Source organism: Arachis ipaensis, chromosome B1 (genome assembly GCF_059453495.1).
Source record: "Arachis ipaensis isolate K30076 ecotype BB chromosome B1, ASM5945349v1, whole genome shotgun sequence".
NCBI classification, from domain to species: domain Eukaryota; kingdom Viridiplantae; phylum Streptophyta; class Magnoliopsida; order Fabales; family Fabaceae; genus Arachis; species Arachis ipaensis.
This window is the reverse complement of record NC_142436.1, coordinates 11,278,416-11,297,644: the sequence shown is the minus strand read 5'-3', so window position 1 is coordinate 11,297,644 and position 19,229 is coordinate 11,278,416. Positions and strand designations below refer to the sequence as shown.

At 37.8% G+C, this 19,229-nt stretch overlaps 2 protein-coding genes across 2 annotated transcripts; both read right to left on the bottom strand.

The window, feature by feature from the left end:
- Positions 1–12,019: 12,019 nt before the first annotated feature.
- LOC148575709 (uncharacterized) lies at positions 12,020–14,361 on the bottom strand. The gene is made up of 5 exons (XM_088502511.1): positions 13,777–14,361; positions 13,506–13,697; positions 13,159–13,428; positions 12,919–12,984; positions 12,020–12,451 (listed from the first exon to the last, which is right to left on the bottom strand). Exons 1-5 carry the CDS (start codon positions 14,359–14,361, stop codon positions 12,020–12,022), a joined length of 1,545 nt encoding a protein of 514 aa, XP_088358637.1.
- A 1,103-nt stretch (positions 14,362–15,464) lies between these two features.
- On the bottom strand, positions 15,465–16,769 carry LOC148575708 (uncharacterized). The gene has a single exon (XM_088501542.1). It carries the CDS (start codon positions 16,767–16,769, stop codon positions 15,465–15,467), a length of 1,305 nt encoding a protein of 434 aa, XP_088357668.1.
- Positions 16,770–19,229: the final 2,460 nt, after the last annotated feature.

Genomic DNA, 19,229 nt, shown 5'->3' with positions numbered 1-19,229 from the left:
TAAAAATGTTAACGTATGAGCTGAGGAAGCTTGAGGTCGATTTTTGATATGTTTTGATTGATTTTTAAAAGGGTTGGAATTGGTTTGTTTTGAAAATGGCACTTGTGGTTTTATATGAAAATGTGGTTTTTGGGTATACTTTGACGGAGCATAACTTGGACTCCAGATCCCCGATTTGTGCCAAACCTGTTTAGAAATGAAATTGGATCCGGGATATTTATGCCGTTCGAAGAACGGGTGAAAAATAATTTGAAACAGAGAAGTTATGCCCGTCGGAAGATTGGGGTGTGAAATTGTGAATTCTGCAGCTTTTTTTAACTTAGTAAAATTTTTGGCAGAACACAATCCCACGCGTATGCGTGGCCGAGGCGCACGCATCGTTTTCAAATGTTCACTATCCACGCGTGCGCCTGGCCAACGCATACGCGTCAATGAGCTAAATCAATTGCCTAACCAAAATTCCCGAGAGTTGTGCAGGAGTTGTGCTGGTTTTGTGCGTGGGCACAAAACGCACCCACGCGTACGCGTGGCTAACGCACAAGCGTCACTTGGCTTTTCTCCCATCCACGCGTGCGCGTCCCCACTGTATCTTGCTGCCTTCCACGCGTGCGCGTGGGCGACGCGCACGCGTGACCCTGTTTTCATCCCAAAGTTGATTTTTTAGTTTTCAAAGCCAAATTTCAGACTTCTAAGCCTCCGATCTCACCCCTTATGTCTTAAATCCTTGTGATATGCCTAGCAATGTGGATGTGCTAGGGAATGTGGTAACTTGTCGATGAAGTAAGGGGAGATTTAATGATGGATGATGATCAAAGATCATTGTATGAGATATGGAGGATGGTTGTGGAAGTGATTTGTATGCCATGAGCCAAAGGGCTGTAATTGTTAATGAATTGGCTGGTTATGGATTGAATTATAAGCAGGATGGCTGAGTTGTTGCCAAATTATGGCTGAGCCATTATTGAATTATGGCTGAGTATGATTGCATATATGCGTATTGAATGAAATGTCAATGTTGCACTTCCACTATCTGAGATACGAGTTTCCCTAGAGAAAGCAGTGGCTAGCCACCATGTGCTCCAAGTTGAGACTTGATACTCTGCTGACCCTATGTCGTAAGTGTGACCGGACACTATGAAAGTTCCGGATGAGCTAGCCCCCGTGAATATACACCAGTGAGGGTGTTGGATATGAATTATGATTTATGATTGAGTATAACTCGAGTTGGGGATGCACGACAGAGGGACAGTCCAATGGTTAGCTACCAGGACTTGTCAGGTTACCTTTATAACCGACAGATGAGACTCATCAGTCATTAGGACAGGCATACATCATATGCATATTATGTGAATTGTTTGGAATTGCCTTATTGACTGCATATTACTTGCTAATTGTCTAAATGTCGTATCTGTTTCCTATTTGTATATCTCCTTATTTGATATAATTGTGCTTGCCATATTATATTACTGATGGTGGTTGGGAGGTCTGCAGGATTTGGAAAGGGGACTGTTAGTTAGACTGAAGATCCTTAGTCAGTTGCCATTTATGGTTTAGTCTATTTATAAGCTTTGATTTATTTGTTGGGAGTTCTAGGATTTCCTTCGGCTTTCCCAGGATATTACATGTTAGATATGTGGGTACTGTTACCATGCTGAGAACCTCTGGTTCTCACCCATGCGAATTTTGTGGTTTTCATATGCAGGTCGTGAGGGTACTCGCTGAGGTATGCTGGAGACTTCTGAATTAGCGAAGATCCTTGGTTCTCGGGGCCTTATTTTGTTTTTTTTTTTTGTAGATATTACTATCTCCACTAAATAATTATATACTATTGACACCTCTTAGAGGTTGTTTAGGAGAACAGGTTTTGGTAGTTTGTCCTTGGGGTTTTCCTTGGGTTTCTTACTCTATGTTTATATGTATATGTATACTTTTATACTCGGACCGGTTATCTTCGCAAACCGGGTCTTGAGTTTTGATATTCGAATCTTTGGCACTCTTTTGTTTATGGTTTTGCGTTAGTCTATCCCTTACCTGTTTCATTACGTTATCAATCGGAGTGTTGCGCTTTTTAATTTAACGTTTTTGTTTTACCCCTTTTCTTCCAAGGCTCCTAGTTATAAACATTTTTCACACTACTATATGTACTAAATTTTATTTCTAGAGGTCGTAATACCTCGCCACCTCTGTCTTATGACTTAAGCATAAGGCTCTGTGTGGTAGGGTGTTACATTTTGTCTCATATCGAAGAAAAATAGAAGAAGAGTAGAGAAGAGAGAATCACACAGCCATGTATCCTGGTTCAACCACTGTAACATTCTACCACACAGAACTTTACGCTTAAGTTTGTAAATCAGAGGTGGTAGAGTATTATGACCTCTAAAGGAAGAATGTATACATAGGCATATATGAAAAGAAGTTTTCACTAGGATCCTTGAAGAAAAAGTTGAACAAAACAAATAGAAAATGTGTCGCACTTGAAACGGTTAAGCACAAAAAGGATAGATAACAGCGTATAGTAAAGATAATGTACATATATATACATGGAGTTCCAAAAAGATACATGTAGAAAGTTCTTAACTCGACATGCAAAGTAAAAGCCAGCCAGAGTATAATTATATATACATATAACCCTAAATATTTCCAAAAGACGAAATAAAATCCTTTCTCCAGATCAATCTCTAGAAGGGACAAAATACAGATATACATAAGGTGGAGAACCTATATACATATATACATATACAAGGTACAAAACACAAAACCCCAAAGTAGATCTTCGCTTCAGTAGAGCCTCCAGAATGCTCAGCGAGGTACCTCACGTCCTGCATATGAAAAACAACAATATATGTACGGAATGAGAACCAAGGGTTCTCAGTATGAAAAAGGCCCCCGCATAGATAATAAACAATGTTCTAAAAACCGAACCAAATTGTTCGGTTCAACCAGGTCAACCGAAAATCGGTCACCTAGCCGGTCCGGTCCACCTACAAAACCGCACTGTAAAAAACCGGCAAAAAATAGGCTAAACCAATGGTTAACCAGCGAACCGGATGAACCGGCCCAGTTTCAGAAAGTACCGTTTCTTCCCCCAGCTAGCGAAACAGCGACGTTTGGCTTTATAAAAAAAAAAGCGAAGGCTGAAGAGTGAAGAACGCGTGTTGCAACCTTACCCTAATTCCCTAATAAGCTAATCTCTTCGAAGAAGTGAAGAACACCCCCACTCCCAACCCTAAGACCTTCCAGGCTCGAGCTTCTGCCTACGAAGGACAACCGCCACCGTGATTCGTAGCAGACGCCGGAGCAAGCGCCACTGTCGCGGGTCGTCGCCTCAGCGTCGCGGGTCGTCGCCTCAGCGTCGCGGGTCGTTCTGTTCTCTACTTCAAGGCTCGAGCTTCTGGCTCTTCTGTTCTTGTGTTTTCATTTTTTTTTCTGTCTCTTCTCATTGCGGGTCATTCTGTTCTCTTCTTCTGTTCTTTCTATTTTTATTTTTTGTTCTGGGCTTCTGTTCTTCTGTTCTTGTGTTTTTTATTTTTTTTATTTTGTTTATTATATGATTAATCAAATGTTGAATAAATTTGATGTATGTTGAATTTGAGAATAAATTTGATGTATGTTGAATTTGAGAATTCTGCTTATGTATGTTGAATTTGAGAATTCTGCTTTGCTCTGTTCTTCAATTCTTTTATGAAATTCAATTCTGCTTTGTTCAATTTTTTGATTTTTTCAATTCTGCTCTATTGAATGCCATATGAATTGTATGAAATATGAACTATGAATTGATATATTGGTCTGAATTCTGGATTGCTGGCATTCTAAGTTGGGGTTGATAGTTGATTTTAATGGTGATTGTTAATTTTGTTAATTATGTGTTCTGAGTTGGGGGTTGTTGGTGATGTGATTCTGAATTTACTTTGATGTTGAGTATGGATTCTTTGTTTTGAGTATGGATTCTTTTAGTTTTTCTGTTTTTGGATTTTTTGACTTTGGAGGCCGAGTTTTCTATTTTTGAATGCTGAGTTTTTATTGCTGAATACTTGATTAGAAGTTTTTGTTGAAATTTTTTATGATTCTAAATTTTTTGTTGCTAGTGATTTGAATTTTTATGTAAGTTTGTTATTCTAAACTCTTTTTTGTGATTATTGAATTTGATCTGCTTGGTTCTAGCCTCCAAAAGTAAGAAGTGTATGTTGTTGCCAAGAAGGTAAAGGAATTGTTCTGAGATGAAGAACTTGAATAGGAGAATTATGCAGCACCAACACTAGTTTATTGTTGTGCAAGAGCCAAGAAGTCATAGAGTGAAAGAGAATCTGAAAATACAAGAGAAAATTGATTTAATTATGATATGCATGACTCTTTTACACTGAAATGTACAAATAATAATACTAGTTACTGCTTTAGTTTCTATAATATCTATTTGTATATTAAATTTTAATAATTTTAATGTATATTGAATTAAAACGGTTCAATCCCAGTTGAACCATTGAACCATTGAACCAGTCACTTGACCGGTTCGGTTCTCGCAACCTTGATAATAAATAATGTCCCAAAAAGTCAGAGGCATTCCAGAACTACGACAACCCATAACCGTATCCTAAAGTTTTCACTAAACTAGAATTAAGGTGACTATGTCTAAGGAATCTAATATAATCTAACTCTTCATTTTCTTTCTCCACAATCCTCCAAACTCTAGGTGGGACAACCCTCAGCGCCTCCTCCACCCACTAGAAAAATCTCTCAAAAACAGACACAGACAAAACAGACAAAAAAAGCACAGGTATAGATAGCAGTTACATCTAATAGATCAGATAGCAGTTAATTACAGTTAAGCAACTAGGCAAGCCAAAACAAATACAAACTCAAACAAAGCATACAAATGCATATGATGCATGCCTGTACTATGAACGATGAGTCTCATCTGTTGGTTATCCAGCTAAACCCGACATGTCCGGTAGCGAACTCTGGACAGTCCCTGCGTGTGCGCATCCTCATTGGGGGAATCTGGAGAGTTAAAGTGCCCGGTCACATCTTACGACGGAGGGTCAATAAAGTATCGAGTCTCAACCTGGAGTAAGTGTTGGCAAGCCACGCATCTACCTAGAAAAACTCATATCTCAGATAATTTTAAATGTATAAGCCAGATGGATCTTTTATATAATCAATATCAATCATCAATAACATCATCACAATTCATCAACATCATCATCACCCTTATCCATAACTCATACAATCACAATTCATCATTTTCATGCATTATTAGTTCCATTATTCACTTTACAACTCTTCCTCAATGTCAATCTAACTCCGTCAATAGGTTCTCTCTCCTTACTAAGCCTAACTCTAGCTATCAGACCTTAAACAGGGGTTACAAAAGTTTACAAACTTGCCAGGAAGGCCAAACAGTTAAAAACGGAATTTTAGTGCAAAAGCAGGGTATCATGTGTACGCATCATACTGTGCATATGCACGCACCAAAACGACTTTTCCAACGTGTGCGTACGCATCATAGTATGCATACGCACAACTTGTAAAGTTTTTAGGGTGTGCGTGCGCATACCCCTCGTGCGTATGCACGAGTCTCAATACACTCTGGTCTGTGCATGCGCACAATAGTGTACGTGGGCACACATACCAAAATGTCTGGTTTTCAGCAACTTCTGCAAAATCCTATTTTTAAACCTAAACTTCAAATGTGTGTAACTTTTTTGTTAAAAATCATTTTTAATCCATTATTCGAATGTTATAAGCTTTACAGATCCAACTTTTATTCAAAATAAATTTCACAAGATTTGGGGGTCTGGAAGCCAAGTTATGACCCACCGAAGTTAGTCAAAAATTCAGTTTTTACAAAAGGTTCAAAACCTCTACTTTTCCAAATTCTTAATTCAAAAGCCAATCAAACCACATCTATTTCAGTACCTATCACTCCTAACCACTATCACATATATCCCAATCATTCCACAAACATATCAACATCCAAAACCTTCAATCTATTTAACAATTCCATTCATAATTTCAACAATTCTCAGAATTTGTCATCAACTATCATTAAACATCCATTATTCACACAATCTAACTTATCTTACGGACAACTAGCCTAAGTTTTTACACAACATTATAGATTAACTACAGAAAACCAAAATCATACCTTGGGCGATTTTCTCCCCAAGCCTGAAGCACATCAAAATCTCTCCTTTTATCCACAAGCTTCCAAGGATTCCAAATCAACTCAACAAGCTTTAATCACCACAACTTTGTTCTAATTTCACCAATTTGACACCAACTTCACATATATTCAACCTAATTTTGTATAATTTCATACACATTCACAAATTCAATACCTAACTTCATAGAATTGAAGAATTCACAAGGGATAGGAGTTTTTACCGTTATCCAGCAATTACCTCAAGCTGGTTCAACCCTAAACCATCAAAATACTAAAATTCTCAATATCCTTAAGTCACAAATTACAAAATTAAAGAGACTAGGGTTGGGTGAGAAATCTCAAATTTTTTATCATTTTGTTCAGATAGATTTGAAGAGCTCAACGAGACGGTCGTGTGGCTGCAAGTGGTGCAGCGATTGAAGCTTTGAATTGAAAAATATGAAAGATTGAAGTTGGATTGAAAATGGAGATTAGGGTTTGTATTTGGCTTCTTCTTTTTAGCGTGGTTCTTTATGAAACAAAGGGAGAAGGTGGCTGAGCTTATATAAATGTATTGGGCCTTGGACCTAATACGGGTCCGTTTAATTGGTTCGGTTTATTGGCTCAATTTTGGGTCAAAATTTTTAAAATTAGTGTTTTAATGTGTGCCTTAAATATTTTTACCTCTTCAAATTATAAAATTTAATTTTTGAATTTCTCTTGCTCGTAATTAATTTATTAATTAATTATTTATTAATTTCAGGATTTTACAACCACCATGTGTAATGTGACCTACATCCAGTCTCCACCACAAAAGTGATGAAATTTTCACTATCTTTCACAAAGATTACTGATAAACCCCATTTTTAGGGGTTATCTTGTATTGAATTTGGTAGATTTTATCAACTTTTCTCACATTTATTCAATGAAATAGCATGGTTTTGTAAATTTTTCCTAATTTGTGCTTAAGAGTGAAAACATGCTTTTTAAGCCCTAAAATTGATAAATTTAATTCACTTTAATTCCATTCGATGTCTTGATGTATTTGTTAAGTGATTTCAGGTTTAGAAGGCAAAGATTGGGTTGAAGGAATGAAGAAAAAACATGCAAAAATGGAGAATTCATGAAGAAATGAAGTTTTGGAAATCTACTATGTGAGGCGTACGCGTGACCTGAAAAATTGCAATATGACGCGTACACGTGACCCACGCATACGTGTGACAAGTAGCACGTGACTAACTTAATGAAGCACGCTGGGGGCAATTTCTGGACTTGCTGGAGCCCAATCCAACTCATTTCTGAAGCTATTTGATGCAGAATTCAAGAGGGAACAAAGGGAGAGCAATTAGGAATAGATAGAAACCTGCTTTAGATTATATTCTAGAGAGAGAAGCTTTCTCTTCTCTCTAGAATTAGGATAGATTAGGTTAGATCCCTCTTAGATTTAGGTTTAATTCTTGTCTTGCTTTACTTTTCCTTTTAATTTCTTGTTGCTACATCTTTGCTCTTTTTATTCTTCTTGATAATTTCTTATTTTAGTCACTTTTATGTTTATGAACTTTTGTTGATTTAATTTTCATTAATGCAATTTGATATTTTTTTTGTTTATTGTTGCTTAATTTAGTTGTTATTATTGTTTTCTTGCAATTGATAGTTGTAAAATTTATATTTCTTGTCAATTTACTATGATTTTCTTTTATGCCTTCCAAGTATTTGATAAAATATTTGGTTGGATTTTAGAGTACATTTTTGTATTCTTGGCTTGGGTTGGTAACTTGGATAACCTTGAGTTACTGATATCCAAGTGATTGATAATTTGTTTCCATTAACTCTAGTTGTCACTAAATTAATTAGTGAGTGGCTAGGACTTATGGACTGGGATCAATTAAGCTCACTTGACTTTTTTCTAATTTTGGGGATGACTAAATGGGATTGATCCTTGCAATTATCATATTGTGGTTGGTAACAAGGATAGTAAACCTTAACTATCAACCCTTGCCAACACCTTTTTACCATTTGAGTTTCTTTTACTTTCTTGCAGTTTAATTTCTTGTTTATCAAACCCAAAACCCCAAAAATATACACCCATAACCAATAATATGCACACTTTCCTGCAATTTCTTGAGAGACGACCCGAGGTTTAAATACTCTCGGTTTTTATTGGGTTTGCACTTGTGACAAACAAACTAAACTTTGATTGAGGATTGTTTGTTCGATTAGGATCTATACTATCAACGGAATTATTTTGTGAAAATTCCTAACTGATGATTTCCCTCACATCAATTACAATCACCAATTTTTCTAGGATTCAACCTAATCCTATCTGAGACAAACCCAGTTTCTACCCAAACTAGATTTGGCTAGGTTCACTCCCTAGACTTTCAACCACTAAGTGCTCACCCAACTTAGTAAGAAAATTCTCTCAGGATCATATGTACAAAACAGAAATATAAAGAAAAGAGTTTGACATAATTTTCTAGCTTTTTTTAGATAACTCTCTTTGTCTTTTCTCTCAATGACTTTTGCTGATACCTCATTTAGTGCCTTTTTTCATTGAAAAGAAACAAAGAAAGATGAACACTGAAGAGTAGAAAATGTAATGTAAACCAATGAAGGAGAAGAAGGGATAGCTTGTAAGCTATGAGGACCCAAACTGTGTGCTCACTCCTTACTTCAACTTTTGGCCATTTACCCCTTTTAAAGAGGAGTAAAGTTTCCAAAACTTGAACTTGGTTTGAACACCTTTGACTTGTTCTTCTTTCCCAAACAACACAACAACAACACAGAGAAGAGATGAGACAGCAGCAGTGATTAAAATTAACATGCATTCTTACCTAACTGCTTCTCTTTCTTTATTTTTCAATTTTCTTCAAGGATCTGAGCTATTCATTAATTCTTTTGCTTCAAATTTTGTTCTTGACCTTTGATTTGTAGTAGAGTTTCATAACCTCCATTTTTTTTAACTTTTTTAAATAGTGCATGCAGGAGGAAGGCAACTTCAATAAGTTACAATTGAAGCAGAAATATGGAAATAATTTTCTGATTCACCCTTTGATTTGATATTTGTTTTTGTGCCCTAACCTTTAACTTTTCTTCTTCTTTCTCTTTTGTTATTTGATTTTGGTAATCATCTTTTTCTTCTTTGATTTGAACTCTAATCTGAGTTTCTTTTTCTTATTTGTTCTTGGAGCTAATCGCATGGGTTGGAGAGAGAAGAGCGAGAATGAATTCGGTCACTTTGATTTTAGTTCAAAGAAAAAAGTGTTACATCTTTCTATCTTAGTTAATCATCAACAACAAATGTTATGGACCTCCAAAAAATAAAATATTTGTTGTTGGGCTTTGCTTATTGTTATTTCATTTAATTTTGTCCTACACACTAGTCAAATAATTTATTCACATGATTTGAACTTTTGGTCCAATATTATAATCTTTAATCATTATTTTTATTTCCTTAAACTCAACAAGAACAAATAGAAGAATCCATTTGAAATGATAACTTATGAGGTCGGATAAACCATAACATATTACTCATGTTGTGATCAAACATTTGATCAATCCAAAACTTATCGCTACCCAAGTATTTGATTTTGAGCCAACCATCCTGTTTAAGACCATACCTAGTTGCTAACTTACTATATGCATCAAAGACGATTGCAGTATGATAATCCTTCTCAATATGAGTTTTAAAAGAATTTCTATTTGGAACAATGATTCGATAACTCATCCTTTACGTTTCTAAAGAACAGTGCAAGTATCTCAACTATGTTTTGAAACAAAATGGAGTTAATAAAAATATACATTGAAAATTTTAGTACAATATAAAATATGATTGGAAAACAAAGAAATCTGAAAAATAATAGATATAAGCATAAAATTTTAGTACAATATAAAATATGATTGGAAAACAAAGAAATCTGAAAAATAATAGATATAAGCATAAAATTTTAGTACAATATAAAATATGATTGGAAAACAAAGAAATCTGAAAAATAATAGATAGAAGCATAAATCATACTAGGGTTAAAGACACATAGAAATTCTACTATTGAAACCCTCTTTTAATGAATAAGAATTAGATTGAATTTTTTGGTTAAATTTTATGAATATGGAAGTTGTTATAAAAAAATCATGAGAGACATACATTTTGCAATTAAAAAAAAAATTGTAAGTGACAATTTCATTTAACTAAATGTTCTAAACTTATTTTATAAGCAAATCGTTGTGCATGATTACATATACTAAAATTTAGTAAATTTAAGAAAACAGTAATCGTTGGTAATGATTAGATAAATTAAAATTTTGTAAATTTAAAAAAATTGAAATTGCCATTGACTGTTTTTTGTTATCTATTTTTGAATTTTAAAAATTTAGAATTTGATCGTAGTAATTTGTTTAAATAAACATTATAAAAGAGATATGTTCCCTTCTCTGTTTATCATTTCTAATAAACATTATAAAAATTTAGAATTTGATAGCTAGTAGTAATTTGTTTAAATAATTTGATAGCTAGTAGTAATTTGTTTAAATAATTTGATAGCAGAAGCTATGGAACCTAGAGAATCTGATACCATAAAGGTATTAGTCCTTAAGTGAAAATCAGAAAAAAAAATAAGGGGAGAGAGAATTTTATTGTTGATAAAATTATTTGAAAGTTAATTATATAAATGGAAACGTAGCTATTTATAAAAAAAAAAAAATCCTAATTAAATGCATTTGGGGGATATTTTTAGAAAAGAAAAGTATATGAAACCAAAAGGTTACCAGCCAAAAACTAAACAAAATCACATTAATTTATATTAATAATTAATTAATTTTAAATTTTTTAAATTCAAAATTTAAAAAATTTTAAAATTAAGTAAACCTAATTAAAACCTATAAAAACGTTCCTCTTCTCTCTCACATTAACTTACCCACCTCCAACAATCACACACACAGACCTCTCTCTCTCACCGTCAGGCCCTCTTCGCCTCCCCACCGCAACCCACTCCTCTTCTATCAGCGAGTCGCCGGAACCAACTCGGTTCCCGCCAGCCTCAACACTCTCCATCACTGCCGCCACAACCTGCTTGTAACCGAAGAAGGATCTCTTCATCGCCACCTCTATTCCCTGCATCGCTTGCAACACCTCCACCACACTCTCCTTTTCCGCATAAACCCTCATCGCGGCCTCCACTATTCCCGGCCCTCCCTTCGGATCAACCTCCACCTCCAATATCTCCGGCACCATCCTCTTCATCTCCTTACACATCTTCGTCACCTCCACTAGCTCCTTCGACCGGAAGCAATTACAGAGATTGCATATGGCTTCACCTGTTCAAGGCCAAGGTACCCCTCCTATCCAACAGCAGCCGATTTATAATCCCAATCAACAACCTGGCCCAATTAATCACCGTCCTACCCTGCAACCAGTTTAACAAAGTTTGGCTCAATAATCTTTCGCACACATGCCCATGTCTTCTATCACCGACATCTGCGTTTTGGGATATTAGATGCCGTTTTGATGATTAAAGAGACTGCAAACTACATACTTGATCTTTGTCAAAAGGAGTCCTTGAACAATTACAAAAATATTAAAAAACACTCATTTAGTATGAAAAAAAATATCCTAATACTTAACAAAAGAAATATCTAGTTATATTTTAGCAAAAATAATTAGAGTAAAGTACCATTTGCACCCATGAAAGTTGAAAACGCTGACAAATGTACCCACGAAAGAAGAAAACTACCAAATGTAACCATCAATCGTGACATCCGTGGGACAAAACTAACCAAGCCTTATTCCGGCGTTGACTCCATTAGTAACTCATCCTCCGTGGCACTTCCCGGCGTGACATGGCTTGGGGGGCCTCTTACGTGGATTGCTGAGCTGTGTGACCGTTATAATGTGTCTTCAACCCCAAAATTTCCCAAATTCAAACCTTGTTCCATCCCCAATAAGAACCCTAACCCTAGATTCACAAAAATCTTTGAAATTATAGTAATGTCGAGGCGAAGACTGTTTACTCCAGCTTCGACTGGCAGTGGTAGTGTGTCTGGAAGCTCAATTTCAGAAAGGGTGCATGATAGGAAGTTCAATGGGAGATGTTTCTGTGGGTTGGGGGTGACGCTGTTACAGTCAGGGACGGCAATGAATCCTGGGCGGTGGTTCGTTCGTTGTCCCAATTGGAAGGTAACCTGTTTTACACCCTGTTCTGTGTGACTTGAATCTGTATCTGATTTTAGTTTTTCTGCCATGTATAGAACTCGGACTGCAACTTCTTTGCATGGGTAGATGAAATCGAAGGGCAATGGGAGGGTTTGAGGAGAGCACTGTCAGAAAAAAAGATGCAGGAAGACGCTAATGATGCTAATGCTGAACTGAAGATGCTCATGATGTTAGGGAGGTGTGAAGATGAAGTTAGTAAAGTTAGGTTTTGGCTTGTGATTATGTCAATGGTAGTCGTATGTAATGTTGTCTGCACTTTGTATCTGATTCTCAGGGGGTTTTGATCTGAAGTAGTTTGTAGTGTTTGGATTTGACAAAAATACCCATGATCGATTCTGTATATGTCATTTATAGACATATGAGATCCAGAAAATGTCAAAAAGAGTCTTATAAGACTTGTCAATTTGCAGAACTTATCCATTACTAATACTAATTTCAAGTCTTATTTACTTTATGCTCCATAATAACATGAAAGAAAGGCAAAATAAGCTCATAGGTACGCAGAAATTGAGCAACAGAAGTGTTCAAGTTATACTAGCTATAGGTATGAGTTTTCAACAAATGCACAAACACCGAAAACCAAAACATAAGCAATTGTAGGTATTGTATGTGGCATATCCAACAATTGTAACATAAACTGCCATGGCACAGTACCAAAAAAAAACTTAATAAAAAGACTCTTGCTTCAAGGAATTGGAGTGGAGTTGCTGCTACCGCTTGATCCTTCCTTCAAGTGTGCAATTGTTGACCTCTTTTTTGGTGGTGGACGGAAGGCAGGCTGAGGCCACCGAGTTGAGCTTGATCCTCTTACTGTGGGAGTAGGCATGAATTCCATGAATCTGGAAGTAGTCCCCTGGGAGGCAGCTTGCATGGTTTGAGGTGTGACAGTGGGTGGCACATCAGAGGCCGTGGGTGATGGAGTAGTAGTAGCTGGTGTTGCTGGAGCAGACTGTGGTTGGTGAGTTGTTGGTGGTGGTCTTCGCAGATTCTTCTTCTTCCTTGGTGGCTTTTTTGTAGTTGTTGGCCTAGTTGAAGGAGACCTCACTGGATTAGGAATCGGTTGAGGAGCTGAGGTGGTCTCCTACAACATTAGACACATATGATTGATTTGATTAAGAACTTTTAGAATGAAGTTGTAAAATATATCATTAAACTTACATGTGGTGGCTGAGATGCTGCTGCCTCAGCTGCTTCAACAGCTTCCAGAGTCTCTTCCCAGAACATCTCCTCCAGTCTTGCAGCCTCATCCCCATCATCCTCAACAGATGGGTGTGGATTTGAACTTTGTCCCCCAGCACTCCCAGCCATGGCTTCCTTCTTCTTGGAACAGCTACGACTGTTGTGTCCAGTCTGCAATATATGTAACATGAACTTTTATATTGTGGACATTGAAAGCACAAGTAACGGGAGCATATTAATTATGGTTTACCTTTAGGCAGTACTTGCAGGTGATGGGGCCATACTTTCTGGGGGCCCTATGAGGATCTGGTGGGAGTTCCTTTGGAGCGTCATTCTTTTTGTCTCTTTTCAATTTTGGCCTCCCAATCTGCTTCTTGTATACTGGGGGCAATATAGGAGGTAGATCAACATGTTGCCAGTATTCTTGGCTAGGGACAGGCTGGATAACGTACTGATATGTGCTATTATATGCCCCCATAGAAAGCCAGTTATGTGCATGATCCTCTGGCTTCCTATTCTGGTATGCCAGTGCAGCACATGCATGCCTGCACGGCAAGTCGGTCAGCTGCCAAAACCTACAGGAACAAGTCCTCTTTCCTATATCCACCATAACCTTATGAGGCAGGCATTGTACTTCATAGACATTTCCAGGATCATCTCCGGTGGGAAACGGCCGCCACTTGTTACTCTCCCTTTTCTCTTTTTCAAGCCTACTCTGTTGCACAGGAGTGATTACTCCGTTATAACCCACCAAAGCCTTCTTATTTCTTGCAATTATACTCATCATATAACACCGCACTTCTTCCAGCATAGTTATGATAGGCTTCCCTCTCATTTTCTTGATCCTAGAATTGAATGATTCGCAGTTGTTGTTGGTATAGTTGTCAGATTTTGGGTACTCACTAAAACCACTCCTACTCTATTGACTTGGAGGGATCCTGTTCAGATACTCCTAAGCATGGACATTAACCCTTTTGATTCTATCCAGTACAACATTGAACTCTTGAGGGGTTGTTGCCTTGGCACATCTCCACATTGCCATTTTCAATTCTGTGTCACCCCACTGCTTTCTAAAGTTCTACCATATGTGCATAGCACAAAACCTGTGATGTGCTCCTGGATTCACTTCACGCATAGCTGGGATCAGGCCCTGGTTGAAATAAGTAAAGCAACATAGCCATTATACTCTATGACAATAACTACCACAGCAGTTGGCAAGCAGAATACATTGTAACAATCTAAAATAACAATGAAGACATACACAGGGGATAGGAATTCAGATATTACCTTCTGCATGTCTGACATGAAGTTGACACCATTGATTGCTGCGTCACCTATGTCTTCTTGGAGGAGTTCCAAAAATCATTTCCAGCTATCCTTGCATTCGCACTCCACAACAGCGTATGATATTGGATAGATGTGGTTATTGGCATCATGGCCAATTGCAGTCAACAACTGCCCAGGGTAGTATCCCTTTAAAAAAGTTCCATCTAACCCTATAAAGGGCCTGCAGCCAACCGAAAAACCCTTTTTACACCCTTCCAAGCATATATATATCCTTTTGAATTTGTGCCCAGTCTCTTCAACATAATCAGTACTAATCCTCACAGTGGAGCCAGGGTTGGTCCTCATAATCTCATTAGCATAGTCTCTAAGAACAGCATACTGAGCAATTTCACTCCCTTCTATTAGTTGTTTTGCCTTCACCATAGCTCTGTATATCTTCCTCTCGTTCACAATCACGTCATACTCCTTCTTGAAAAAATCTTGTGCCTGCCTTTGAGTCAACTCTGGATGATCACGGATTTTGTCCTCAAGCTCCTCTACAACCCATTTACCATCTGCAGATCTATTCTTGTTAACTCTGCTGCACGTATGTTCATTCACAAACGTTTTCACCTGAAAGCTTAATGGAAACGACCGTTTTGCACAGTATATCTACCACAGACAACTCTCATCATAACATATGGCCTTGCACCTAGTTGAATCCACCCTTGGAAAGAATATGCTTCTCCCTAAGTTGATGTTGAACTTCCTAACTGCCTTCTTGAAATGGTCCAGATTTTCAAACTCCATGCCAAGCTCCAACCTTACTTCTCTCACTGGAGCATCTGGATTCGCTTGAGGAAAAGCTACCTGCTCACTGTCTTCATCATCACTTGCAACAGAATCAAGTTCCTCCGACTCGTAACAATGCATCCCTGCACTTGCCTCTGACATATTTTCACCATCCACAGGTATATAGAATGAAGGATGCTTGTTTGGATCCTGGTTGGGTATGAATGTTTGCCCTGAAGGTGGAGGCCTGACTGTTGATCGTCTCTTGGACTTCTGTTGACTACCACCACCCTCATCTGGATTTATATCTGGTTCGGGCTGTGAACTACTGGGTTGACTACCAGTACCGGGTTCTTGACAAGGCTGTGGGATGTACTGTGTGAAAACCTCGACAGATTCGGCAGGCCCTTTATCCACAGTGGGAGCCACTGACTCCGCAGAAACTGGAATTTGGTTTCCAGTTTCTTCACTTGCAGCTGACACATCTGGTTGTTCAGGGTGTGTATGAGTATTCTCCGGAGGTTGATATGGCGGTAAGTTTGGTTCAGTGGGTGGATCTGATAGCTGAATGATCCTTGGTGCCTCATCGAAGGTAACCTTTGGTGAATGGGTGGGTATATTTGGTTGATCATTGCTGAATTCTGGTTGTTGTGTGTTTCTTGGGGTATGATGGACTTCTGTCTCTCCCGCAACATCCTCTGTTTGAGCAGTCTCACTCAATTTCACCACTCTCTTTCTCTTCTTCTTTGGGGTTGGGGGTCTCCTAACACACAACTTGGTTCTGTGCTTCACTGGGGTCCTATTAACAGTTAATATCTCAAGCTCTGATTCCGGTTCGTTGTTCTCTTCTGCGAACTCAGGAAGGTCAACTGGATTCTCGGTGAACACTTCAACTCTCCTTCCATTAGCAATCGCTGCTTCATACATACTCACCACATCCATGTCTAGTCTAAGCAACCTCAACCCACCATCCAACTCCTTCCCAGGTTCAAGCCAGTAAAGCTCGCTCACATCATTGTACCCTATGTCCTTTACTAGGTCATTCATGAAGAACCTATTTAGCGTGTCCACATTCACTCGTTCAATCTCTGTTTTCTCACCCCCAACATACGCCAGTTTTCCATCATCACCCTTTTCAAATTTTTCTCTGTGACTAATGACTAGCGTAATGTGGATAGTTACCATCTGCAAACACACATGTATACAGAACAGAAAACGAATTCACAACCCACAACCATGCAACAAAAAAACAGAAAACCAACACAAAAAAATCGAAGGATAGTGCTTACCTGTGGATGAGACCACACAACTCCAACAGCTGACACGATCCACACCAACAAGCACCCTCTCTTGAACACGGAGATTATCGTCGGCACCGGAGATTTTCTGTGAGTGGAGAAGATGAACAGTCTACTGTTAGGGCTCTACCCTCTGTTCTGTGAAACGCGCGAAGAGTTGTACCTTTGATAACTGTTCAATTCTAATTTCCTTTTTTTTTTAATTATAATTTTGAAATCCAATTGTATATATTTGTAATTTCCACGTAAGAAACCCCCCAAGCCATGTCACGCCGGGAAGTGCCATGGAGGATGAGTTACTAACGGAGTCAACGCCGGAATAAGGCTTGGTTAGTTTCGTCCCACGGATGTCACGATTGATGGTTACATTTGGTAGTTTTCTTCTTTCGTGGGTACATTTGTCAGCGTTTTCAACTTTCATGGGTACAAATGGTACTTTACTCAAATAATTAAATATCTATAAAATTTTTAAAAAAAATTATGAAATTCTTAAAGAAATAGAGACATTCACATTTTTAATACAAAAAAATTCGAAAAATATATAAAAGAACATTCATTTAGTATGAAAAAGAAACATTCTGATACTTAGTAGAAGAAACATCCATGTATATTAACTCATAGAGATTTTGGATTCATCCAGAGGTATTTAGCTGGTTTTTGGCTAATACCCTTTTGGTTCCCTAGCATTGCTCTTTTTGAAATTTTAACTTAAACTGAAACTGAGCTAACTCTTTTTTTTTTTTTTCAAAGATATATTTTTTATTGCATAAAAGAACTTTATATCTGGAGTACATTATGTTCTCTTGGTGTACATTATGTCAAGACAAAGAAATTTTCCAATCGAGATGTTAAATAAAATTATCTAATGGGTAAAAGAGAGAAAGAAAACAATTAAGAAAGAAAGAAAGAAGTTCCAAAGCGCTAGTTACTACTGTTCATAGAGAAGGTGGTTTGAGAAAATGATGTCGCCAGTATTCCTCCTCCAACAATATCGCCTGAGACATAATTTTTCTAGGTTCCTGGCATTGGTCCTCGAAGACTAAAGCGTTCCGCGCCAACCAAATCTGCCATAGAAGGTAAGCCACCTGAGCACTTCTGATTCTGAAATTGGGTTTGGATTTCTCAACTTCCATGAATTGACTCCACCAATCCCAAGCTTTTAGGTTAGGGTCGTGGAGAATAGTGCTAGCTACTGGGGAGTTGTTCCAAATTTGAAGAACTTCTGGGCAGAAGACAATGGCATGCATCGGTGTCTCCAGCGCCGATTGATAGCGGGGACAAAGGCTGCTAACTTGTGGTAATTTCTCGTTCAATTTTGCTTTAACTGCAATGCCTTCATGGGCTAATCTCCAAGCAAATAATTTGACCTTTGGTGTTACTCTCATTTTTCATAAGGTCTTCCACATTTCTCAGTCTGCATATCGGGGATGGAGTGAATTCACTGGAGGGTGAAAGAATTGGTATGCTATACTATACCCAGATTTTACCGAGTACTCCCTGAGTTGTTATTGCACCATATAATCGAGTCTTCCTCTTCTGTGATAGGAATTTATTGAATTTGCTGAGCTGTGTCTAGTGGGAAGGCTTCCATAAGGAGTTGTTGATTCCATTCTCCCTCGGCTGTGATTAGCTGTCTAACCCAGGTAAGCGATTCATCTCTGCATTCATTAACTACAATGCGAAATGGTGGTTGGTCCCCAAACCATGGGTCTTCTCTGATTCTGACAGATCCCTGAATTGAAACTTTGCACTTAACTCCTTTCTCTAAAATTTTCCTTCCTTCCAAAAGACTCTGCCAAGGCCAGGATGGTCGATTTCCTGGTTTGGCTTCTAGATAGGAACTGTATCTAAAGTACTTATTCTTGAAGATTTTGTAGAAAAGAGAATGCGGTTTAGTCATCAGCCTCCATCCTTGTTTAGCTAACATGGCTAGATTGAATGCCTTTAGGTCCTTAAACTCCATACCCCCAAAATTCTTTTCTCTGGTCATAGTGTCCCAACTGATCCATTGCATCTTCTTTTCATTCTGTTTTTGTCCCCACCAAAATTGCATCATCATTCGGTGCAGTTCATCTAAGAGGGTATCTGGAAGTTTGAAACAGCCCAGAGTATAAATTGGTATAGCTGAACCCACTGCTTTGATCAACACCTCCCTTCTACTAGCAGATAGAAATGGTTTCTTCCAATGTGAGAGCTTCTTTGCCACCTTCTCTTTTATAAAAGTAAATGTTTCTTTTTTGGATCTGTATACTATGGAGGGTAACCCCAAATATTTATCCTGCGTCCCAATATTTGGGACTTCCAAAGATGCCGCTAGTTCAGTTTTGATGGGTAAAGGGGTGTTTTT